At 48.1% G+C, this 19,005-nt stretch overlaps 1 protein-coding gene and 1 long non-coding RNA gene across 3 annotated transcripts; one reads left to right on the top strand and one right to left on the bottom strand.

The window, feature by feature from the left end:
- Positions 1–1,952: 1,952 nt before the first annotated feature.
- Positions 1,953–5,210, bottom strand: LOC130540998 (uncharacterized). The gene is made up of 3 exons (XR_008955032.2): positions 5,168–5,210; positions 4,817–5,083; positions 1,953–2,418 (listed from the first exon to the last, which is right to left on the bottom strand). It is a non-coding gene; the product is annotated as an uncharacterized LOC130540998 (long non-coding RNA).
- On the top strand, positions 2,320–18,602 carry LOC134729565 (killer cell immunoglobulin-like receptor 2DL1). Of its 2 annotated transcripts, XM_063599652.1 has the most exons (9): positions 2,378–2,411; positions 4,995–5,030; positions 5,758–6,039; positions 7,530–7,793; positions 9,322–9,615; positions 12,788–12,838; positions 17,099–17,203; positions 17,766–17,818; positions 17,917–18,093. In XM_063599652.1, the coding sequence occupies exons 1-9, from the start codon at positions 2,378–2,380 to the stop codon at positions 18,091–18,093; spliced, it is 1,296 nt and encodes a 431-aa protein (XP_063455722.1). The 2 variants fall into 2 exon arrangements, with proteins under 2 accessions (XP_063455723.1, XP_063455722.1); XM_063599653.1 differs by lacking the exon at positions 5,758–6,039 and having other exon boundaries at positions 2,320–2,411; positions 7,494–7,793; positions 17,917–18,602.
- The last annotated feature ends 403 nt before the right edge of the window (positions 18,603–19,005 follow it).

Below are 19,005 nucleotides of genomic sequence, written 5' to 3' on the forward strand. Positions count from 1 at the left end.
CATCTCTCTTCCTCACACCATGAATCTGAACATGCCTCTCTCTTGTTTACAAATGTGTAAGGTCCCCACTGCCTGCTGGAGAGAAAACACACTCCTTTGCTTAGCCCACAGTTCTCCATTTCACTTGACCCCTGCCCACCTCTCCAACCTAACTGGCTTACCTCCTAGTCTACTTGAGGCTACAATCACACTGAGGAACTCATAATTCCAAACATACAAGAGGCTCCCTCTTAACGCAGTACTTAGACACGTGCTGTTCCACCTTCCCTCATGCTGTTCCACCTCCCCTCAGACTATCTTTCAGCCTTCTGTCAGCAGTAAAACTTATAAATTTTTTTGAATAATTTCAATGTAGTTTTCCCTCCTTCAAATAAACATGTCTGTCCTCATGGTTTCGGTAATGGAACTCTATTCTTGCCTAAGACTTCCGGTGTTATCATTACCATGTCCACATAACCCCATCTGTTCTCCACTGGGTTCTCACCCCTGGACTCTGAGCTTCTGGAAGCAGGGTGGAGCCTCATTTGTCTCTGGGACTCCAATTTCCATCCAAAGATGCAGCACGTAGGAGGTTCCAAGGATCGTGAATCATATGAACAAGTGATATTCTTACTCTCTGCAGACCTGGAAAGCTGGCAGAGTCATTCCACGATGAAACATTTGTAGAGTCATAGGCCTTGTTAGTCTCATCTCCACGGGGACACATATCAACATATCATCTTTCAAACTATAATTATACAGTCACTTCTCCATATCTGTGGGGTTTACAGGTCTTTATTGAACCAAGTATAAATCAAAAATATTCAGAGAAAATATCCACAAACTTTCAAAAAGTAAAACTGTCTTGAATGGACACAAATGAGGCGGTGTGTAGGCTGTATCAGGAATTATAAGTAATCTAGACATGATTTCATGTATACAGGAGGATGTGCATGGGTTATATCCAAATTCTGTGTCATTTTATGTAAGAGGCTTGAGCATCTGCAGATTTTGGTATCTGAGTGGAGATCCTGAAACCAATCACCCACGAATAGTGAAGGATGACCGTATATGACTTTTATTTCTCAAATTTAAAAATAAATCATAAAAAATGTACAATAACTAGATAAAAACTAAGAAGTGTTTTTATAGTGTGAGAATAAGTTTAGATTTATTATTTCCTATGTGTAACCCTTTGGTTTAATATTATTTATTGAGAAGACATTCTATGCCACCTTAAACCACACGGCAGCCTTTGTCAACTCTAAAGGGACTGTGTGTACATGGATGTACTTTAGACACTGTTTCTGCTAAAGGGCTCTCTGTGTCCACACTCTTGAGGATGCTGCACTTTATGTAGCCTCATAGAACCCTTTAAATTTAGTAGCCAGAGCCCTCTAATTTGTTATTATAGGCTATTTGCTATTTTTGTTTTTCTTGAGGCGGAGTCTTACTCTGTCGCCCAGGCTGGACTGTAGTGGTGCAATCTCAGCTCACTGCAACCTCCGCCTCCCAGGTTCAAGCGATTCTCGTGCCTCAGCCTCTTAAGTAGCTGGCATTACAGGTGCCTGCCACCAGGCATGGCTAATTTTTGGATTTTTAGCAGAGACATGGTTTCACTGTGTTGGCCAGGCTGCTCTCAATCTCCTCATCTCAGTTCATCCGCCCACCTCGGCTTCCCAACGTGCTGGGGGAAACTTGATTTTCTATAGCATTATGTTACTGGATATTTCTGTAAAATTTAAAATGAGGGAGGGAGAGAGACAGACAGAGAGCAAACTCCAGAGTTAGGACTCTGGAATCTTGGGTCATGAGACAAATTTTAGATAAAACTATAAAAATTCAGAATTTACATGTGTGGTTTTTGCTGATAAAGCACAATTCTAAGATTGTAAATAACTGCATAATCCTTCCCTGGGAGTTTAAATCATTTTAACAGGTTCTGCTGTAATACTAGAAATACAAGCATGTACAATTCTAATGGTTTATTAGTCACAATGACTCTGAAAACATTAATAATACCTATTAGATATTTTGCATATTACACATGAAGAAGAGTTTGAATCTCAGATGAAAACAATAAAAATACGTGAAAACTCTTTCATGTTATCACAGATTTTAGGCATCTCATGTTTGGGAGGTTGGATCTGAGACGTGTTTTGAGTTGGTCATAGTGAAGGACCCGAGGTGTCAATTCTAGTGAGAACAATTTCCAGGAAGCCATGTTCCGCTCTTGAGCGAGCACCCACTGGGCCTCATGCAAGGTAGAAAGAGCCTGCGTACGTCACCCTCCCATGATGTGGTCAGCATGTAAACTGCATGGGCAGGGCGCCAAATAACATCCTGTGCGCTGCTGAGCTGAGCTGGGGCGCGGCTGCCTGTCTGCACCGGCAGCACCATGTCGCTCATGGTCATCAGCATGGCGTGTGTTGGTGAGTCCTGGAAGGGAATCGAGGGAGGGAGTGCGGGGATGGAGATTGGGGCCCAGAGTTGGAGATATAGGCCTGGAAGTGGAGTTATGGGCCTGGAGTGGAGATCTGGGCCTGGAGTGGAGATCTGGGCCTAGAGATGGAGTGATGGGCCTAGAAGTGGAGATCTGGGCCTGGAGTGGAGATCTGGGCCTGGAGTGGAGATAGGAATCTGGAAGGGAGATAGGGAGATTGGGCTGGGGTGGAGATATGAGCCTGGAGTGGAGACATGGGCCTGGAGGGGAGATATGGGCCTGGGTGTGGAGATATGGGCCTGGAGTGGAGATATGGGCCTGGAGGTGGAGATATGGACCTGGAATGGAGATATGAGCCTGGAGTGGAGATATGGGCCTAGAGTCGAGATACGGGCCTGGAGGTGGAGATCTGGGCCTGGAGTGGAGATCTGGGCCTGGAGTGGAGATATGAGCCTTGAGTGGAGATATGGCCCTGGAGTGCAGATATTGGCCTGGAGTGGAGATATGGGCCTGGAGTGGAGATATGGGCCTGGAGGTGGTGATATGGGCCTGGAGTGTAGATATGGGCCTGGGGTGGAGATATGGATCTGGAGTGGAGATATGGGCCAGGAGTGGAGATATGGGACTGGGGTGGAGATATGGGACTGGAGTGGAGATATGGGTCTGGAGTGGAGATATGGGCCTGGAGTGGAGATATGGGCATGGGGTGGAGATATGGGACTGGAGTGGAGATATGGGACTGGAGTGGAGATATGGGACTGGGGTGGAGATATGGGACTGGAGTGGAGATATGGGTCTGGAGTGGAGATATGGGCCTGGAGTGGAGATATGGGCATGGGGTGGAGATATGGGACTGGAGTGGAGATATGGGACTGGAGTGGAGATATGGGCATGGGGTGGAGATATGTGCGTGGGGTGGAGATCTGGGCCTGGAGTGGAGATATGGGTGTGGGGTGGAGATATGGGCCTGGAGTGGAGATATGGGTCTGGAGTGGAGATATGGGACTGGAGTGGAGATATGGGCCTGGAGTGGAGATATGGGCATGGGGTGGAGATATGGGACTGGAGTGGAGATATGGGACTGGAGTGGAGATATGGGCATGGGGTGGAGATATGGGACTGGAGTGGAGATATGGGTCTGGAGTGGAGATATGGGCCTGGAGTGGAGATATGGGTGTGGGGTGGAGATATGGGCCTGGAGTGGAGATATGGGTCTGGAGTGGAGATATGGGACTGGAGTGGAGATATGGGCCTGGAGTGGAGATATGGGACTGGAGTGGAGATATGGGCATGGGGTGGAGATATGGGACTGGAGTGGAGATATGGGACTGGAGTGGAGATATGGGCCTGGAGTGGAGATATGGGTCTGGAGTGGAGATATGGGACTGGAGTGGAGATATGGGCCTGGAGTGGAGATATGGGCATGGAGTGGAGATATGGGACTGGAGTGGAGATATGGGACTGGAGTGGAGATATGGGACTGGAGTGGAGATATGGGCATGGGGTGTAGATATGGGACTGGAGTGGAGATATGGGCCTGGAGTGGAGATATGGGCCTGGAGTGGAGATATGGGTGTGGGGTGGAGATATGGGCCTGGAGTGGAGATATGGGTCTGGAGTGGAGATATGGGACTGGAGTGGAGATATGGGCCTGGAGTGGAGATATGGGACTGGAGTGGAGATATGGGCATGGGGTGGAGATATGGGACTGGAGTGGAGATATGGGACTGGAGTGGAGATATGGGACTGGAGTGGAGATATGGGCATGGGGTGGAGATATGGGACTGGAGTGGAGATATGGGACTGGAATGGAGATATGGGCGTGGGGTGGAGATATGTGCCTGGAGTGGAGATATGGGTGTGGGGTGGAGATATGGGCCTGGAGTGGAGATATGGGCGTGGGGTGGAGATATGGGTATGGAGTGGAGATATGGGCATGGGGTATAGATATGGGCCTGGAGTGGAGATATGGGCGTGGGGTGGAGATATGGGCCTGGAGTGGAGATCTGGGCCTGTGGTGGAGATATGGGCCTAGGATGGGGATATGGGCCTGGAATGGAGATATGGGCCTGGGTGTGGAGATATGGGACTGGAGTGGAGATATGGGCCTGATGTGGAGATATGGGCTTGGAGTGGAGATATGATCCTGGAGTGTAGTTATGGGCCTGGAGGTGGAGATCTGCGCCCGGGGAGGAGATATGGGCCTGGAGTGGAGATATGGGACTGGAGAGGAGTTATGGGCCTGGAGTGGAGATATGGGCCTGGATTGGAGATATGGGCCTAGGGTGGAGATCTGAGCCTGGATTGGAGATGTGGGCCCGGATTGGCTAGATGGGTCTAGGGTGGAAATATCGGCCTGGAGTGGAGATATGGGCTTGGGGTGGGGATATGGACTTGGAGGCTGGGTCTCTGCACAGCCGAGAGCCCTTTCTTGGGTGCAGGTAGGCACTGAGGGTGAGTTTCCCTTCGGCCCAGGAAGGGCCTGGCTACCAAGACTCACAGCCCAGTGGGGGCAGCAAGGGAGGCCTGGTTTGCCTGCAGATGGATGGTCCATCATGATCTTTCTTTCCAGGGTTCTTCTTGCTGCAGGGGGCCTGGCCACATGAGGGTAAGTCCTTCTCCAAACCTTAAGGTGTCATCTCCCCACATAAGAGGATTTTCCTGAAACGGGAGGGAAGTCCTGTCCGGGAGTCTCTCACAAACTAGGAAGAGGGGACTCTGGGGTGCTCGGCCCACAGTTCCGACCTTGCCTCCCTGGCCTTTCATTCCCTTGGCAGAGTCAAGTTCTGTAGGGACCAGGGTTAGACTGGGGTGCTCAAAGCTGGGTTGTGTGGTGGGGAAGTGGTAGGAACAGCAGATCCTCTGAGGACAAAGGTGTTACTCACACACTTCAGCGTTTCCATGACGGTAGGGGATGCAGTGTGGCTGCTGTCACTCTACCAGAAGAGGTGGGAAACCACAGCCATGGCCCTGACATTCCAAATCCACTGATGGGGGCTCAGTTTTTTATTTTCATTCAGGCATCTGCTGATATTCCATTCTCAAAGGACATGCCCTCCACCCCATGTCTACCCTGTGTTGTTTTATGTGAGTAATCTTACAGTATTAAAATCTAGTAGGAGTCTCTTACTCAGCACTTGTTCACAGTTCTCAGCTGACACTTTTGTTGTAGGGAGACACCTTGTGTTTGTGGGATGGGTCCTTCCTTTAGCCCTAGGCACCAAGGTGTGATAGCAGCCATAGAAACGTGGAAAGTGGGGAGAATCTTCTGAGCACAGGGAGGGAGGGGCGGCTCCACATCCTCCTCTCTAAGGCAGCGCCTCCTTCTCCCCAAGGTGGTCAGGACAAGCCCTTGCTTTCTACCTGGCCCAGCCTTGTGGTGCCTCCAGAACATGTGACTCTTCGGTGTCACTCTAATCTTGGGTTTAACAACTTCAGTCTGCACAAGGGTGATGGTTTGCCTGTCCCTGAGCTGTACAACAGAATATTCTGGAAAAGCCTTTTCATGGGCCCTGTGACCCCGTCACACGCAGGGACCTATAGATGCCGGGGTTCACACACACACTCCCCCAGTGTGTGGTCGGCACCCAGCAACCCCCTGGTGATCATGGTCACAGGTCAGAGGGCTCCTTTCTGGGATTCTCCTTGTCCCACTTCCTGAATCCCAGAGCTTCTGGTAGGCATGTCCTTGAGGGTCCCATCACGCAGGACCTCACTGTATTTGGGGTAAAGGGGGACTGAATACAGGGAAATGGTTGCTGTGGTGGGAAGAATAATTGTCCCCAATGATGACTGCATTCTGATCCCTGGAGTCTGTGACTATTTATGTTATAGGGGAAGGGACTGAAGGGGAAGATGGAGTTCAGATTGTTGATGAGTTGACCTTGAGATGGGGAGAGAGCCTGGACTGTCCCGGTGGGCTCAGTATAATCACAAGGGTCCACATGAAAGGAGGAGGAAGAGGAGAGTGGGGATTAGAGCAGCGTAGTGGGAGACTCCATCAGCTGTGAGGGTGGATGAAGGCCATAAGCCATGAATGCAGGTGGCCTATAGAGGCTGGGAAAGTCAAGGAACTGATTCTCCTGAGTCTCCAGAGGGAACACAGCCTTGCAGATGCCTTGATTTTAGCCCTCGAAAAACAGGGTCCGCTTTCTGTCTTCAGAATCGGAGGGGGTCAGTGTGCTCTCTCCTGCTGCCATGCTTCCGATAATTTTCTACAGCAGCAACAGGAAAACAACACTGGAACCCAGGTCAAGGACAAGTTAAGAAAAGACACAAGGATAGCCAGGCATGGTGGCAGGTGCATGTAACACTAGCGACTCGGGAGGCTGAGGGCAGGAGAATAGCTTGAACCCAGGAGACAGAGGTTGCAGTGAGCCTAGACCACACCACTTCACTCCAGCCTGGGCGAAGGAGTGAGACTCTGTCTCTAAAATTAATTAATTAATTAAAGAAACCAAACAAGGAGAAGGTTGGCTACACCGAGATCAGCAAGGGTGGGATGATGATGCCACCACCAGGCTCCATCCACATAGGGAGGGGTTGATACTCCTCCAACCAGCACCAGGAGCCAGCCTATGGAAACTGGCACCATGGAGAAGGCACAGGCATGGCAAGAGTGGCTCCCAGTCCCCACCAGGAACAGGGTGTGTGGATACTGGTACCTGCCTTACTGATCAGTTCATACCTCCTGCCAAGGATTCCAATTCGTCCAAAAGAGATTGAACCAGGCTGCTAAGAGCCTGGACATGCAGCCTATCCTGGTTCCTCATCCACCCCCACAACGACAGCAGGAAAGACATTAGAGTGAAATAGATACAACAGCCCAAGAGATGAGGCTGAGCCCAGCGGCAAGGGAATCAGAGGCTACTAGAGACAGAGGGACAGAGAAGAGGGAGGGAGACAGATGGAAGGACCTGCACCAGGAGTTATGGGCACAGAAAAGAATATGAAGACACAGAGAGGAAGGAGAGGGATAAGACACCAGAGAGGGGAAGCCTCCCTCATTCCAAGTGCCATGGATGGGATGATAAAGAGAGACACCTTCTAAACTCACAACCTCTCTTCCTAGGAGTCCACAGAAAACCTTCCCTCCTGGCCCACCCAGGTCGCCTGGTGAAATCAGAAGAGACAGTCATCCTGCAATGTTGGTCAGATGTCATGTTTGAGCACTTCCTTCTGCACAGAGAGGGGATGTTTAACGACACTTTGCACCTCATTGGAGAGCACCATGATGGGGTCTCCAAGGCCAACTTCTCCATCGGTCGCATGACGAAAGACCTGGCAGGGACCTACAGATGCTACGGTTCTGTTACTCACTCCCCCTATCAGTTGTCGGCTCCCAGTGACCCTCTGGACATCGTTATCATAGGTGAGAGTGTCCAGACATTCTTCTCATTGTCATCGGGATGCAGAGTGAATGATCCAGGACTTGGAGGCCCAGGTGGTTGTAAGGAAGATGAGCTTGGTATTCTTATGGAGAGAGACTGACTTGGTGAGGTCTGTACCAACAGAGACAGAGAAACAGGAGACACAAGTACAGACCAGGTGTCATAACAGAGGACAGACACAGGGGCCATACAGGGAGTTAGAAAAGACAGAAAGAGTTAAAGGAGACAGACAGACAGACATGTCCCAGAGAGAGGTGTCCCTCCATGCTGACTTTGCTCACAGACCTGGCACAGGTTAGAAGTTTCATTTCTGTTTTACCTCCACAAAGTGTTCTCTACCAGGAGAACCCAAGGACACCCATATTTCTGACCTGAGTTGGGTCCTGTGGCCTCAGTCCTTGTGGCACCTACAGATGCCGTGTTTATTCTGACACCTCTGCCTTCCATGAAATTGAGAGTAATCGTCCCAGGATATCATGGCCCCAGAACACCAACCCCTGTATGCTGTGTGAACTTGTGGTCCCCAGACTGGATTCTGAGGCTCACATTTCAAATAACCCCACATATGAGAGGATCACTGAGAGGCACAGAGAGAAATCAGGAACACCAAAAAGCAAAGACATAAACACACAGAGAATGAGCCAGAGGAAGGAGACTGAGAGACTCACAGACACATAAAGAGAGAGAAAAGAGGGCAGAGAAGTGGAGAGAATGATGGAAGGGAGCAGAGAAAAGCACTACAATTAGAGTCCTGAGGGAGAGGCACAAGGGCATAGAAAGATGGAGATGTGGGGATGAATTGCAGAGATTCCAAAGAGAACTAGAGAGACCGAGAGGCAGAGCAAGACAGATGATAGATGGATAGATATAGATAGATGATAAATAGGTAGATGATAGATAATAGGTTATAGATACATAGATGATGATTGATTGATTCATTAATAGATGATACATAGAGATGATGATGATGAAGACAGATAGATAATATATAGAGATAGAGAGGCAGACAAAGAGAGAAATCATAGAGAGAGAGGGATGACACATAGATATAGATAATAGATGATTGATGGATAGATAGACAATTGATAGATAAATAGATGATATATAGATATAGATGACAGGTAGAGAATTTGTAGATAGGCACCGAACAGATAAATAGATAGATCGATAGATAATAGCTAGAAATATGCAGAAAGTTATGAACAGGATGCAAACTGAGAAACTCAGAATTAAAAAAAGTAACATCAAGTCAACCAATCCAAGGAGAGTCAGAGAGAATAAAAGAATCCAAAAGGGGAAAACATATCTAGAGGTGGGGAAGTGAGGTCAGAGACCTAGAGAGACAGAGAAGGTGGAAGGAGGAAATAGACATGAAGAGAGATGGGGTGGAGGGTGAGAGAGAGAGAGAGCACTAGGCCATAGAGCAGGGGAGCGAGTTCTCAGGTCAGGTGTGAGGGGAGCTGTGACAAGGAAGAACCTCCCTGAGGAAACTGCCTCTTCTCCTTCCAGGTCTATATGAGAAACCTTCTCTCTCAGCCCAGCCGGGCCCCACAGTTCAGGCAGGAGAGAGCGTGACCTTGTCCTGCAGCTCCCAGAGATCCTATGAAATGTACTATCTATCCAGGGAGGGGGAAGCCCATGAATGTAGGCTCCCTGCAGTGCGCAAGGTCAACAGGACATTCCAGGCAGACTTTCCTCTGGGCCCTGCCACCCACGGAGGGACCTACAGATGCTTCGGCTCTTTCCGTGACGCTCCCTACGAGTGGTCAAACTCGAGTGACCCACTGCTTGTTTCTGTCACAGGTGAGGAAAGCCAATGTCTGTCTCATGTCCTATGATCCTAGAGCCTTAGCTGAGGAGCTTCCTGCTGATGATGGAGAGAAGCATGGACAGATGCAGAGAGAAGATGCAGCCTCGGTGTGAGGGAGGGATCAGGGCACAGGGTGGCAGACAGGGCACCTCCAAACCCTCCTACACGGCCTGCATGAAGGCCCACGGCCAGGGCTCCAGGCACGCAGGCAGATGGAGAAAGCGGTCAGGAGAGACCCAGAGGAGGGAGACTGGGCTCAGTTTGGGAAGATCAGAGGTTCCCTCAGCCCCTCAACATTACCCATTTCCCAGAAGCCCATCCTGGCCTCTCACCCACACAGGGATGTCATCACCAGCAACCCCTACACCCTTTACTTTTGTTTGAAAAAATATTTATTGAGGATAAATATACATATATAGCTTACCACCTTTAACATTTTTTTTTGAGGCGGAGTCTAGCTCTGTCCCCTATGCTGGAGTGCATTGGCACAATCTCAGCTCACTGCAACCTCTGCCTCCTGGGTTCAAGCGACTCTCCTGCCTCAGCCACCTGAGTAGCTGGTGCTACAGGCGTGCACCACCACACCAGGCTACTTTTTGTATTTTTAGTAGAGAGGGGGTTTCATCACGTTGGTCGACCTGGTCTCGAACTCCTGACCACGTGATCCACCCGCATCAGCCTTGCAAAGTGCTGGGATTACAGGCATGAGCCACCGCGCCTGGCTACGTTTACCAATTTTAAGTGTAAAGTCTAGTGGTCATAAATACATTTATATATATATATATATTTTTTTTTTTTTTTTTACCCTCCACCCTTTTCTTCCTGGCCTCTGGTAGCCACCATTCTACTCTCTACCTTCATGAGATCCACCTTTTAGCTCCTGTATATGGGTGAGAAATGGGAATCTTTGTAATGACTTCCAGTTCCATCCATGTGGCTGCAAATATCAGGATGTTATTCTTTCTATGGATGAGTAGTCTCCACTATGCGAACATACTACATTCTCTCTATCCATTCATCCACTGATGGGCAGGTAGGTTGACTCCACATCTTGGCTACTGTGAACAGTGCTGCACCAATCATACGAGTGCAGATATCACTTCGATATATTGATTTACTTTCCTTTGGACATAAACCCAGTAGTGAAATTGCTGGATACTATGAAAGTTCTCTTTTTAGTTTTTCGTTTGTTGTTTTGTTTTTGTTTTTGAGACAGTTTCCCTCTGTGCCCAGGCTGGAGTACAAGTGATGTGATCTTGGCTCATTGCAACCTCCGCCTCCTGGGTTCAAATGATTTTCCTGCCTCAGCCTCCCTAGTAGCTGGGATTACAGGTGCACACCACCATGCCTGGCTAATTTTTGTATATTTTAGTATAGATGGGGTTTCCCCATGTTGGCTGGGCTGCTCTCAAACTCATGACCTCAACTCAGGTGCCCGCCTCGGTCTCCCAAAGTGCCGGGATTACAGGCGTGATCCACCTCACCCAACCTCTTTTTAGTTCTTTAAAGGACTTCCACACTTTTCTCCGTAATGGCTGTACTAATTTACACTCCTACCAACAGGGTACCAGGGTTGTCCTTTCTCTACCACTTTGGCAGCATTTCTTTCGCCTGTCTTGCAGCTAAAAGCCATTTTATTTTATTTTATTTATTTTATTTTGAGATGGAGTTTCGCTCTTGTCACCCAGGCTGGAGTGCAGTGGCGCGATCTCGGCTCACCAAAACCTCCACCTCCTAGGTTCAAGCGATTCTCCTGCCTCAGCCTCCCGAGTAGCTGGAATTACAGGCACACGCCACCACGCCCGACTAATTTTTATATTTTTAGTAGACACAGTGTTTCTCCATGTGGGTCAGACTGGTCTCAAACTCCCAACCTTATGAGATTCACCCACCTCAGGCTCTCAAAGTTCTAGAATGACAGACGTGAGCCACCACGCCCGGCCTAGAAGCCATTTTAATGGGGTGAGATGAAAACTCACTTTGATTTTAATTTGCATTTCTCTGATGATGAGTGATACTGAGCACTTTTTAGTATGTGGGGAAATTTCATGTCTTTTGCTCCTTTTTCAATTAAATCATTTGTTTTATTGAGTTGTTTGAGCTTCTTATATTTCTAGTTATTAATCCCGTCTCAGATGCATAGTTTGCACATATTTGCTCCCAATCTGTGGGTTGTCTCTTCACTTTGTTAGTTTATTTTTAGCGGTGCAGAAGTTGCTTAGTTTGAGGTAATCCCAATGGTCTATTTTTGCTTGGATTACTTGTGTTTTGAAGGTTTAAAACAAAATGTCTTCCTTCAGACAAATGTCCTGGAGAATTTCCCCAATATTTTCTTCTACGTGTTTCATAGGTTCAGGCCTTAGACTCACATCTTTAATCCGTTTTCATTTGATTTTTGTGTATAGTGACAGGTAGAGGTGCAGTTTCATTCCTCTGCATGTAGATGTCCAGGTTTCCCTGCACTGTTTATTGAAAAGACTGTCCTTTCCTCATTGTGAGTTCTTGGCACCTTTGTCAAAGTCCATTAGATAGGCTGGGCATGGTGGCTAACACCTGCAATTTCAGCACTTTGGGATCCCGAGGCAGGTGGATCACCTGAGGCCAGGAGTTCAAGATTAGTCTGGCCGACGTGATGAAACATCGTCTCCACTAAAAATATAAAAATTAGCTGAGCATGGTGGTCAGCACCTGTAATACCACTACTCAGGAGTTTGAGGCAAGAGAATTGATTGAACCCAGGAGGCTGTGGTGGCAGTGAACCGAGATTGCACCTCTGCACTCCAGCCTGGGTGACAGAGCAAGACTCCATCTCAAAAGAAAAAAGAAAAAAACATTGGATGTAAATGCATGGATTATATCTGTGTTATTCATTCTGCTCCGTTGTTCTATGTGCCTTTCTTTATGCCAATGTCATGCTGTTTTGCTTACTACAGCTCTGTAACATATTTTGAGATCAGGTAGTGTGATGTTCCTGTTTTCTCTTTATACCTTGAAGTCTCAAGACAGTGGGCGTCACATACAAAAATTACGGAAAAAAGGATCCCAGGACTCCCAGGGCCCAATATTAGATAACAGAGTGTTGGCCATGAACCAACCTCAAAGATTTCCATTGAGTAGAGGACAGACACCCTCATTTCCTCACCTGTCTCCTGTCTCGTGTTCTAGGAAACCCTTCAAATAGTTGGCCTTCACCCACTGAACCAAGCTCCAAAACCGGTGAGTACAGAACACTCTTATATCTGCTTTTGGAAACCTGGGGAGGTGAAAACCTTGGATTCAGGCGTTAACTCAGCATCTCACAGCTCTGACATTGTACGCCTGTCTTCTACCATCTCCGAACTCCAGATACTCCAACAGCGAAAGGGATCTGGGCCCAACCCAGGGCTCAGTGAAATCTCTTCATCTCTCATTTTATGGAGCTCAGACCTCCTACAAGCTAGAAGAATGATTGCCAATCTGACATCCTTCTCAGGAAAAATGCAATGTTTGTTCTGCCTGCATTCCTAACTGGAGGATAAATTCCTGGGGGCTTGAGAGAGGGAAGGGAAGGGAACATCTGATGAGGGCGAGGTGTTTTAGAGAAGTTCCACTTGCCCAGGAATGAATTACTGTTGGTCACGAAGCAACCCTGGCTGACTCAGCAGAGCAAGAGCCTTGCCGTAACAGAGAACAGAGCTCATGCACGCACACTTTGACTCACTGACTCATTCAGCCACGGCCCCATGCTCAGGCTGTGCAGTGTGGGACCTTTTCCTATTGTTGCCATAACAAATTTCCACAAGATTCGTGGGTGAAAACAAAATGGTTATTTAATTATCTTACAGTGCTCTAGCTCAAAGTATGAAGTGCATCTCACTGGGCTAAAATCAAGGTGACAGCAAGGCTGCCTTCCCTCTGAGGGTTCCAGGCAAGAATCTGCTTCTCACTTCTCCCAGCTTCTAAAGGCTCCCAGTTCCTTGGCTCCTGATCCCTTTCCTCCTTCCTCAAAGCCCACAAAGACTGATCACATCTCACATGGCATCACTCAGACCCTTCCTCCTTACCACACCTCTTTCTCTGAATGCTGCTCTCCCTTCTTACTCATCTTTTGAAAACTTGGGGATTCTATTGGGTTCACCAAGATGAAAATCCATCATAATCTCCCGGAAATCATCCAGGATACCCTTGTTTTAAGTTCAGCTGATTAGCAACTGTAATTCCATCTGCAATCTTCATTCCTCCTTCCATGTAAAATAACATATTCACAAGCTATGGAGGCTAGGACAGGGACATTTTGGGGTGGGACAGCATTCTCCTGCCTTCCACAAACAGTGAACAAGATGCGTTTGGCCTGTGCTCTTGGGACACTGATATTGCAGATGGTTAAATGGGAGGGCAGAAAATGAATGCACAAGTGGACCAATAAATGAATGATCCATTGGGAAGCATCTGTGCATGAAATCTATTTTTTGTTTGTTCGTTTGTTTATTGAGACAGAGTCTCCCTCTGTCTTCCAGGCTACAGTGCAGTGTCACAATCTTGGCTCACTGCAACCTGTGTCTCCTGGATTCAAGTGATTCTCCTGCCTCAGCCTCTCGAGTAGCTGGGATTACAGGCAACTGCCACCATGCCCGGCTAATTCTTTTTGTACATTTTTTGTAGAGAGGATGTTTCACCATGTTGGTCAAGCTTGTCTGAAACTCCCAACCTCAAGTGATCCAACCGTCTCAGCATCCCAAAGTACTGGGATTACAGGCGTTAGCCACTGTGCCCAGCCAGAATTCAAAATCAATAATAGATAATGCTGAGTGTATGATTTTGGGTGACAGAGAAGGTCTCACTAAACAGATATTTGTGACATTAATGAAAAACACGGATTGAACCCCTGAAAGATTGGCGGAAGGATTTTCCACACACAGCTGTCAGCCGTGAAGGCACAAAGGTGAAAACAATCTGATGTGGAAGGAAGAGGCTCTGCCTGAAATGCTGGGAATGAGATGAGGAGAATGACAAGACAACTGTGGAGAGACGGAGAGCACACTGGGTACACAGGAAACTAAGGAGGAACAAGGGGTGTGTGTTTTATACTCACAGCCATTGGATTCACCTCAGGGTAACCAGGAATCCCTACATGATTAATAGTGACTGACATGAGAATAAGGGTCGCCCAGGTGCATAACTGGAATCTAGGAGACTGTGGAAAAGGCAATTCCTGCCCCACTGGTGAAATGTGGTGCTGATTTAGACCCTAAGTGGATGAAGCAGATGGATATAAGATATGCTTGGGAGGTGGAATCATTGGCTGGAAAGGCTTGCTGGGTATGATTTTCCTAGTTGTTTAACCCTCGCTTAATTAATTTCTTTCTGAGATTTATTCCTCCTACACATAAATCAATACCTGGAAAGCAGTGACAGATATATGAGGGGTGGTGGAAATGAAGGGACCTATTATAGCATAGTATACAAGTCTGTGAACGGTGGCTCACGCCTGTAACCCAGTACTGCAGGAGGCCAAGGCGGGTGGATTCCATGAAGTCAGGAGTTCCAGACCAGCCTGGCCAACATGGTGAAACCCTATCTCTACGAAAAATACAAAAATTAGCCAAGCATGGTGGTGCATCCCTGTAATCCCAGCTCCTACTCTGGAGGATGAAGCAGGAGAATGACTTCAACCCAGGAGGTGGAGGTTGCAGTGAGTGGAGATTGCATCACTGCACTCCAGCCTGGGTGACACAAGGAGACTCCGTCTCAAAAAATAAAAATAACAAATGCATAAATATAATATAACACACGTGAATGACAAAGGCACCTGAATTCCAATCATCATTTTTCTATTTCTCTATAATTACTTCTTTGATCCTTTATCTTATCCATTAGGCAATCAGCCTAAAACCTCTTCCCTATTTGGCTTTCTGTGAGCATGAGATCATATAAAAAATGTGAAAGCCCGCTGAATCCTCCAGCACAGATCCTGGAATAGAGAAAGTGCTCTGTTCATCGCAACAAAAAACATGCCCTCTCACCCAAATCCCCCACCTCACCCCTACTTCCAATCACCTGTGGAGATTCAGATAGACCATGGGGAGGTAAACATTAATACTCCTTGGAGTGAGTCCAGATCTTGGAATCAGAGATCAGTGCCAGCACTAGCTCCTGCTCCCCTTTCCTACTAATTCACAGGAGGACAGGTGGTATTGAAGCAATAGATGGCCGAGGGGGTGGTCCTTCCCCCAGCCTCTCGGGTGGAACAGCAGCCTAACACGTGTCTCCCGAGATCACAAAGAGTAGCACGTTTCACACGGGCTTCAACACTATTTCCTGGACGTTCGACATAAGAGAATTCTACTTCGCTTTTTTTAATCTTCATTTCACTTTTGTTTCCTTTCCTTGGAGAATGCAAGTTGTTTGACTCAAGAATGCTGTGGATGTAGAAATCCTAAAGCACATTTGCTGTGTATCAATCCCAGTGCAGTCTTCCCAGAGAAGACTCTAAACACCTCCTGGACTGCACTTGGGCCTATGCCAATTCCTATCACTCACCGTCACTCCAGGGAGACAGAACACACAGAGAACACATTACACAGGCAGGTTCATTACTAACAGGTAAGCAGTGAGTGACAACAGAAACCTACATTTCAATGTGAGCCAGTCCCTCAAGGCTCAGAAAAGCTGCTCGGGACATATGGAGTCATCCCATTTGCAGTGTAGCTGGGGGAAGAGAGAGCAGCCCAGCCTGGGTTTTGTACCCTGGAGCCACAGGAAGCACTCAGCTAAAGCACTGCATGACGTCCTCCTCCAGGAAGAACAGGAAGACAGCCCAGGCTATTCTGAGACGTTCCTCCTGATCTCAGGACGTTGCTGTCTTAGTCCATTTTTGTTGCTCTAAAGGAACACTTGAGTCTGGGTAACTTCTAAAGAAAAGAGATTGCTTTGCCTCACCATTCTGCAGGCTGTACTGGAAGCATGGCACCAGCATCTATTTCTTGTGATGGCCTCAGGCTGCTCCCACTCTGACAGAAGGGAAGGAGGGTCTGTCTGTGCAGAGACCACAGAGATCACACATCAAGAGAGGGAGCAAGGGGAGGGGGAGCAATGGAGCTTCCAAGCTCTTTTTAACAACCAGCTCTCCAGGAACTAATAGAGGGGGAACTTGCTAACCCCGTCTCCTTGGGACAGCATTGATCTGTTCATGATGGATCCACCTCCATGACCCAAACACCTCCCAAGAGGCCCAACCTCCCACCCTGGGGGTGAAATTTCAATGTGAGGTTTGAAGGGGTCAAACATCTCAACTAAAGTAGCTGTATCCTCAGCACGTTCTATGGTTACTATGAGAGCTATAACCGAAAAAGCAGGAGAAAGCTGGGTCTCCTGCCATCTGGGTGCTTGTCCTAAAGAGAGGCTGTATGTGGTTACCTGTCAATCAAGAAATGCAAGACAATTCATAAAGAGGAACTGCTATGATTAGCTTCTTATTGGTGTCTCATCTTCTTCCAGGTAACCCCGGACACCTGCATGTTCTGATTGGGACCTCAGTGGTCATCATCCTCCTCATCCTCCTCCTCTTGTTTCTCCTTCATCGCTGGTGCTCCAACAAAAAAAGTAAGTCTCATGAAGCAGAGGCCAGAGAGCTCAGGGCCATGTGGGGAAGCAGGATGGGAGCACTCAGGTGTGTGTTCCTCACCGGCAGGATGGTCCCTGGCCCAAGGCAGCAGCCACAGAGGGAGGACTTTCTAGAGAGAGCACCAGACACCCTGCCCCTGCCTTCAGCTCACAGACCATTGCCTGATTCTCAACTGTATCCTCACGTCCCCTGCAGCCACTCACATCCAGAAGAAGGTTCCATGACAGGCAGAAAGTGGGAGACAGAATCAATGGGATGGGAACTCAGAGCTATTCATGGGATGGGAACTCAGAGCTATTCATGGGATGGGAACTCAGAGCTATTCATGGGATGGGAACTCAGAGCTATTCATGGGATGGGAACTCAGAGCTATTCATGGGATGGGTCCTTGAGCTCAGAGAGATAGAATGTCTGAGTCTGCTGTTGGCAACTGAGGGACCTCAGGCACCTATGGCCTCCCCCTGTATGTTGGTATCTGCTTATGAAATGAGGACCCAGAAGTGCCCTCTGAGCTGTTTTGTTGACTTCCGTCTTCTACAGATGCTGCTGTAATGGACCAAGAGCCTGCAGGGAACAGAACAGTGAACCGGGAGGTAGGTGTTCCTTGGCCCAGCCTCGTGGCTAGTCTTATTCCCAAAGAGTCCTGGAAAACGTGAGCACCCTCCCTCACTCAGCATTTCCCTCTCTCCAGGACTCTGATGAACAAGACCCTCAGGAGGTGACATATGCACAGTTGAATCACTGCGTTTTCACACAGAGAAAAATCACTCGCCTTTCTCAGAGGCCCAAGACACCCCCAACAGACACCAGCGTGTACACGGAACTTCCAAATGCTGAGCCCAGATCCAATGTTGTCTCCTGCCCATGAGCACCACAGTCAGGCCTTGATGGGGTCCTCTACGGAGACAACAGCCCTGTCTCAAAACTGGGTTGCCAGCTCCCATGTACCAGCAGCTGGAATCTGAAGGCGTCAGTCTGCATCTTAGGGCATCGCTCTTCCTCACACCACGAATCTGAACATGCCTCTCTCTTGCTTACAAATGTCTAAGGTCCCCACTGCCTGCTGCAGAGAAAACACACTCCTTTGCTTAGCCCACAATTCTCCATTTCACTTGACCCCTGCCCACCTCTCCAACCTAACTGGCTTACTTCCTAGTCCAATTGAGGCTGCAATCACACTGAGGAACTCACAATTCCAAACATACAAGAGGCTCCCTCTTAACGCAGCACTTAGACACGTGCTGTTCCACCTTCCCTCATGCTGTTCCACCTCCCCTCAGACTAGCTTTCAGCCTTCTGTCAGCAGTAAAACTTATATATATTTTTTTTAAATTTCAATGTAGTTTTCCCTCCTTGAAATAAACATGTCTGCCCTCATGGTTTCGGTAATGGGACTCTTTTCTTGCCTAAGGCTTCCGGTGTTATCATTACTATGTCCATATAATCCCATCTGTTCTCCACCGGGTTCTCACCCCTGGACTCTGAGCTTCTGGAAGCAGGGTGGAGCCTCATTTTGTCTCTGGGACTCCAATTTCCATCCAAAGATGTAGCACATAGGAGGTTCCAAGGATCGTGAATCACATGAACAAGTGATATTCTTACTCTCTGCAACCTGGAAAGCTGGCAGAGTCATTCCAGGATGAAACATTTGTAGAGTCATAGGCCTTGTTAGTCTCATCTCCATGGGGACACATATCAACACATCATCTTTCATACTATAAATATACAGTCGGTCCTCCATATCTGTGGGGTTTACAGGTGTTTATTGAACCAACTATAA

The sequence above is a fragment of the Pan paniscus genome, chromosome 20 (genome assembly GCF_029289425.2).
Source record: "Pan paniscus chromosome 20, NHGRI_mPanPan1-v2.0_pri, whole genome shotgun sequence".
In the NCBI taxonomy this organism is placed as follows: Eukaryota; Metazoa; Chordata; class Mammalia; order Primates; family Hominidae; genus Pan; species Pan paniscus.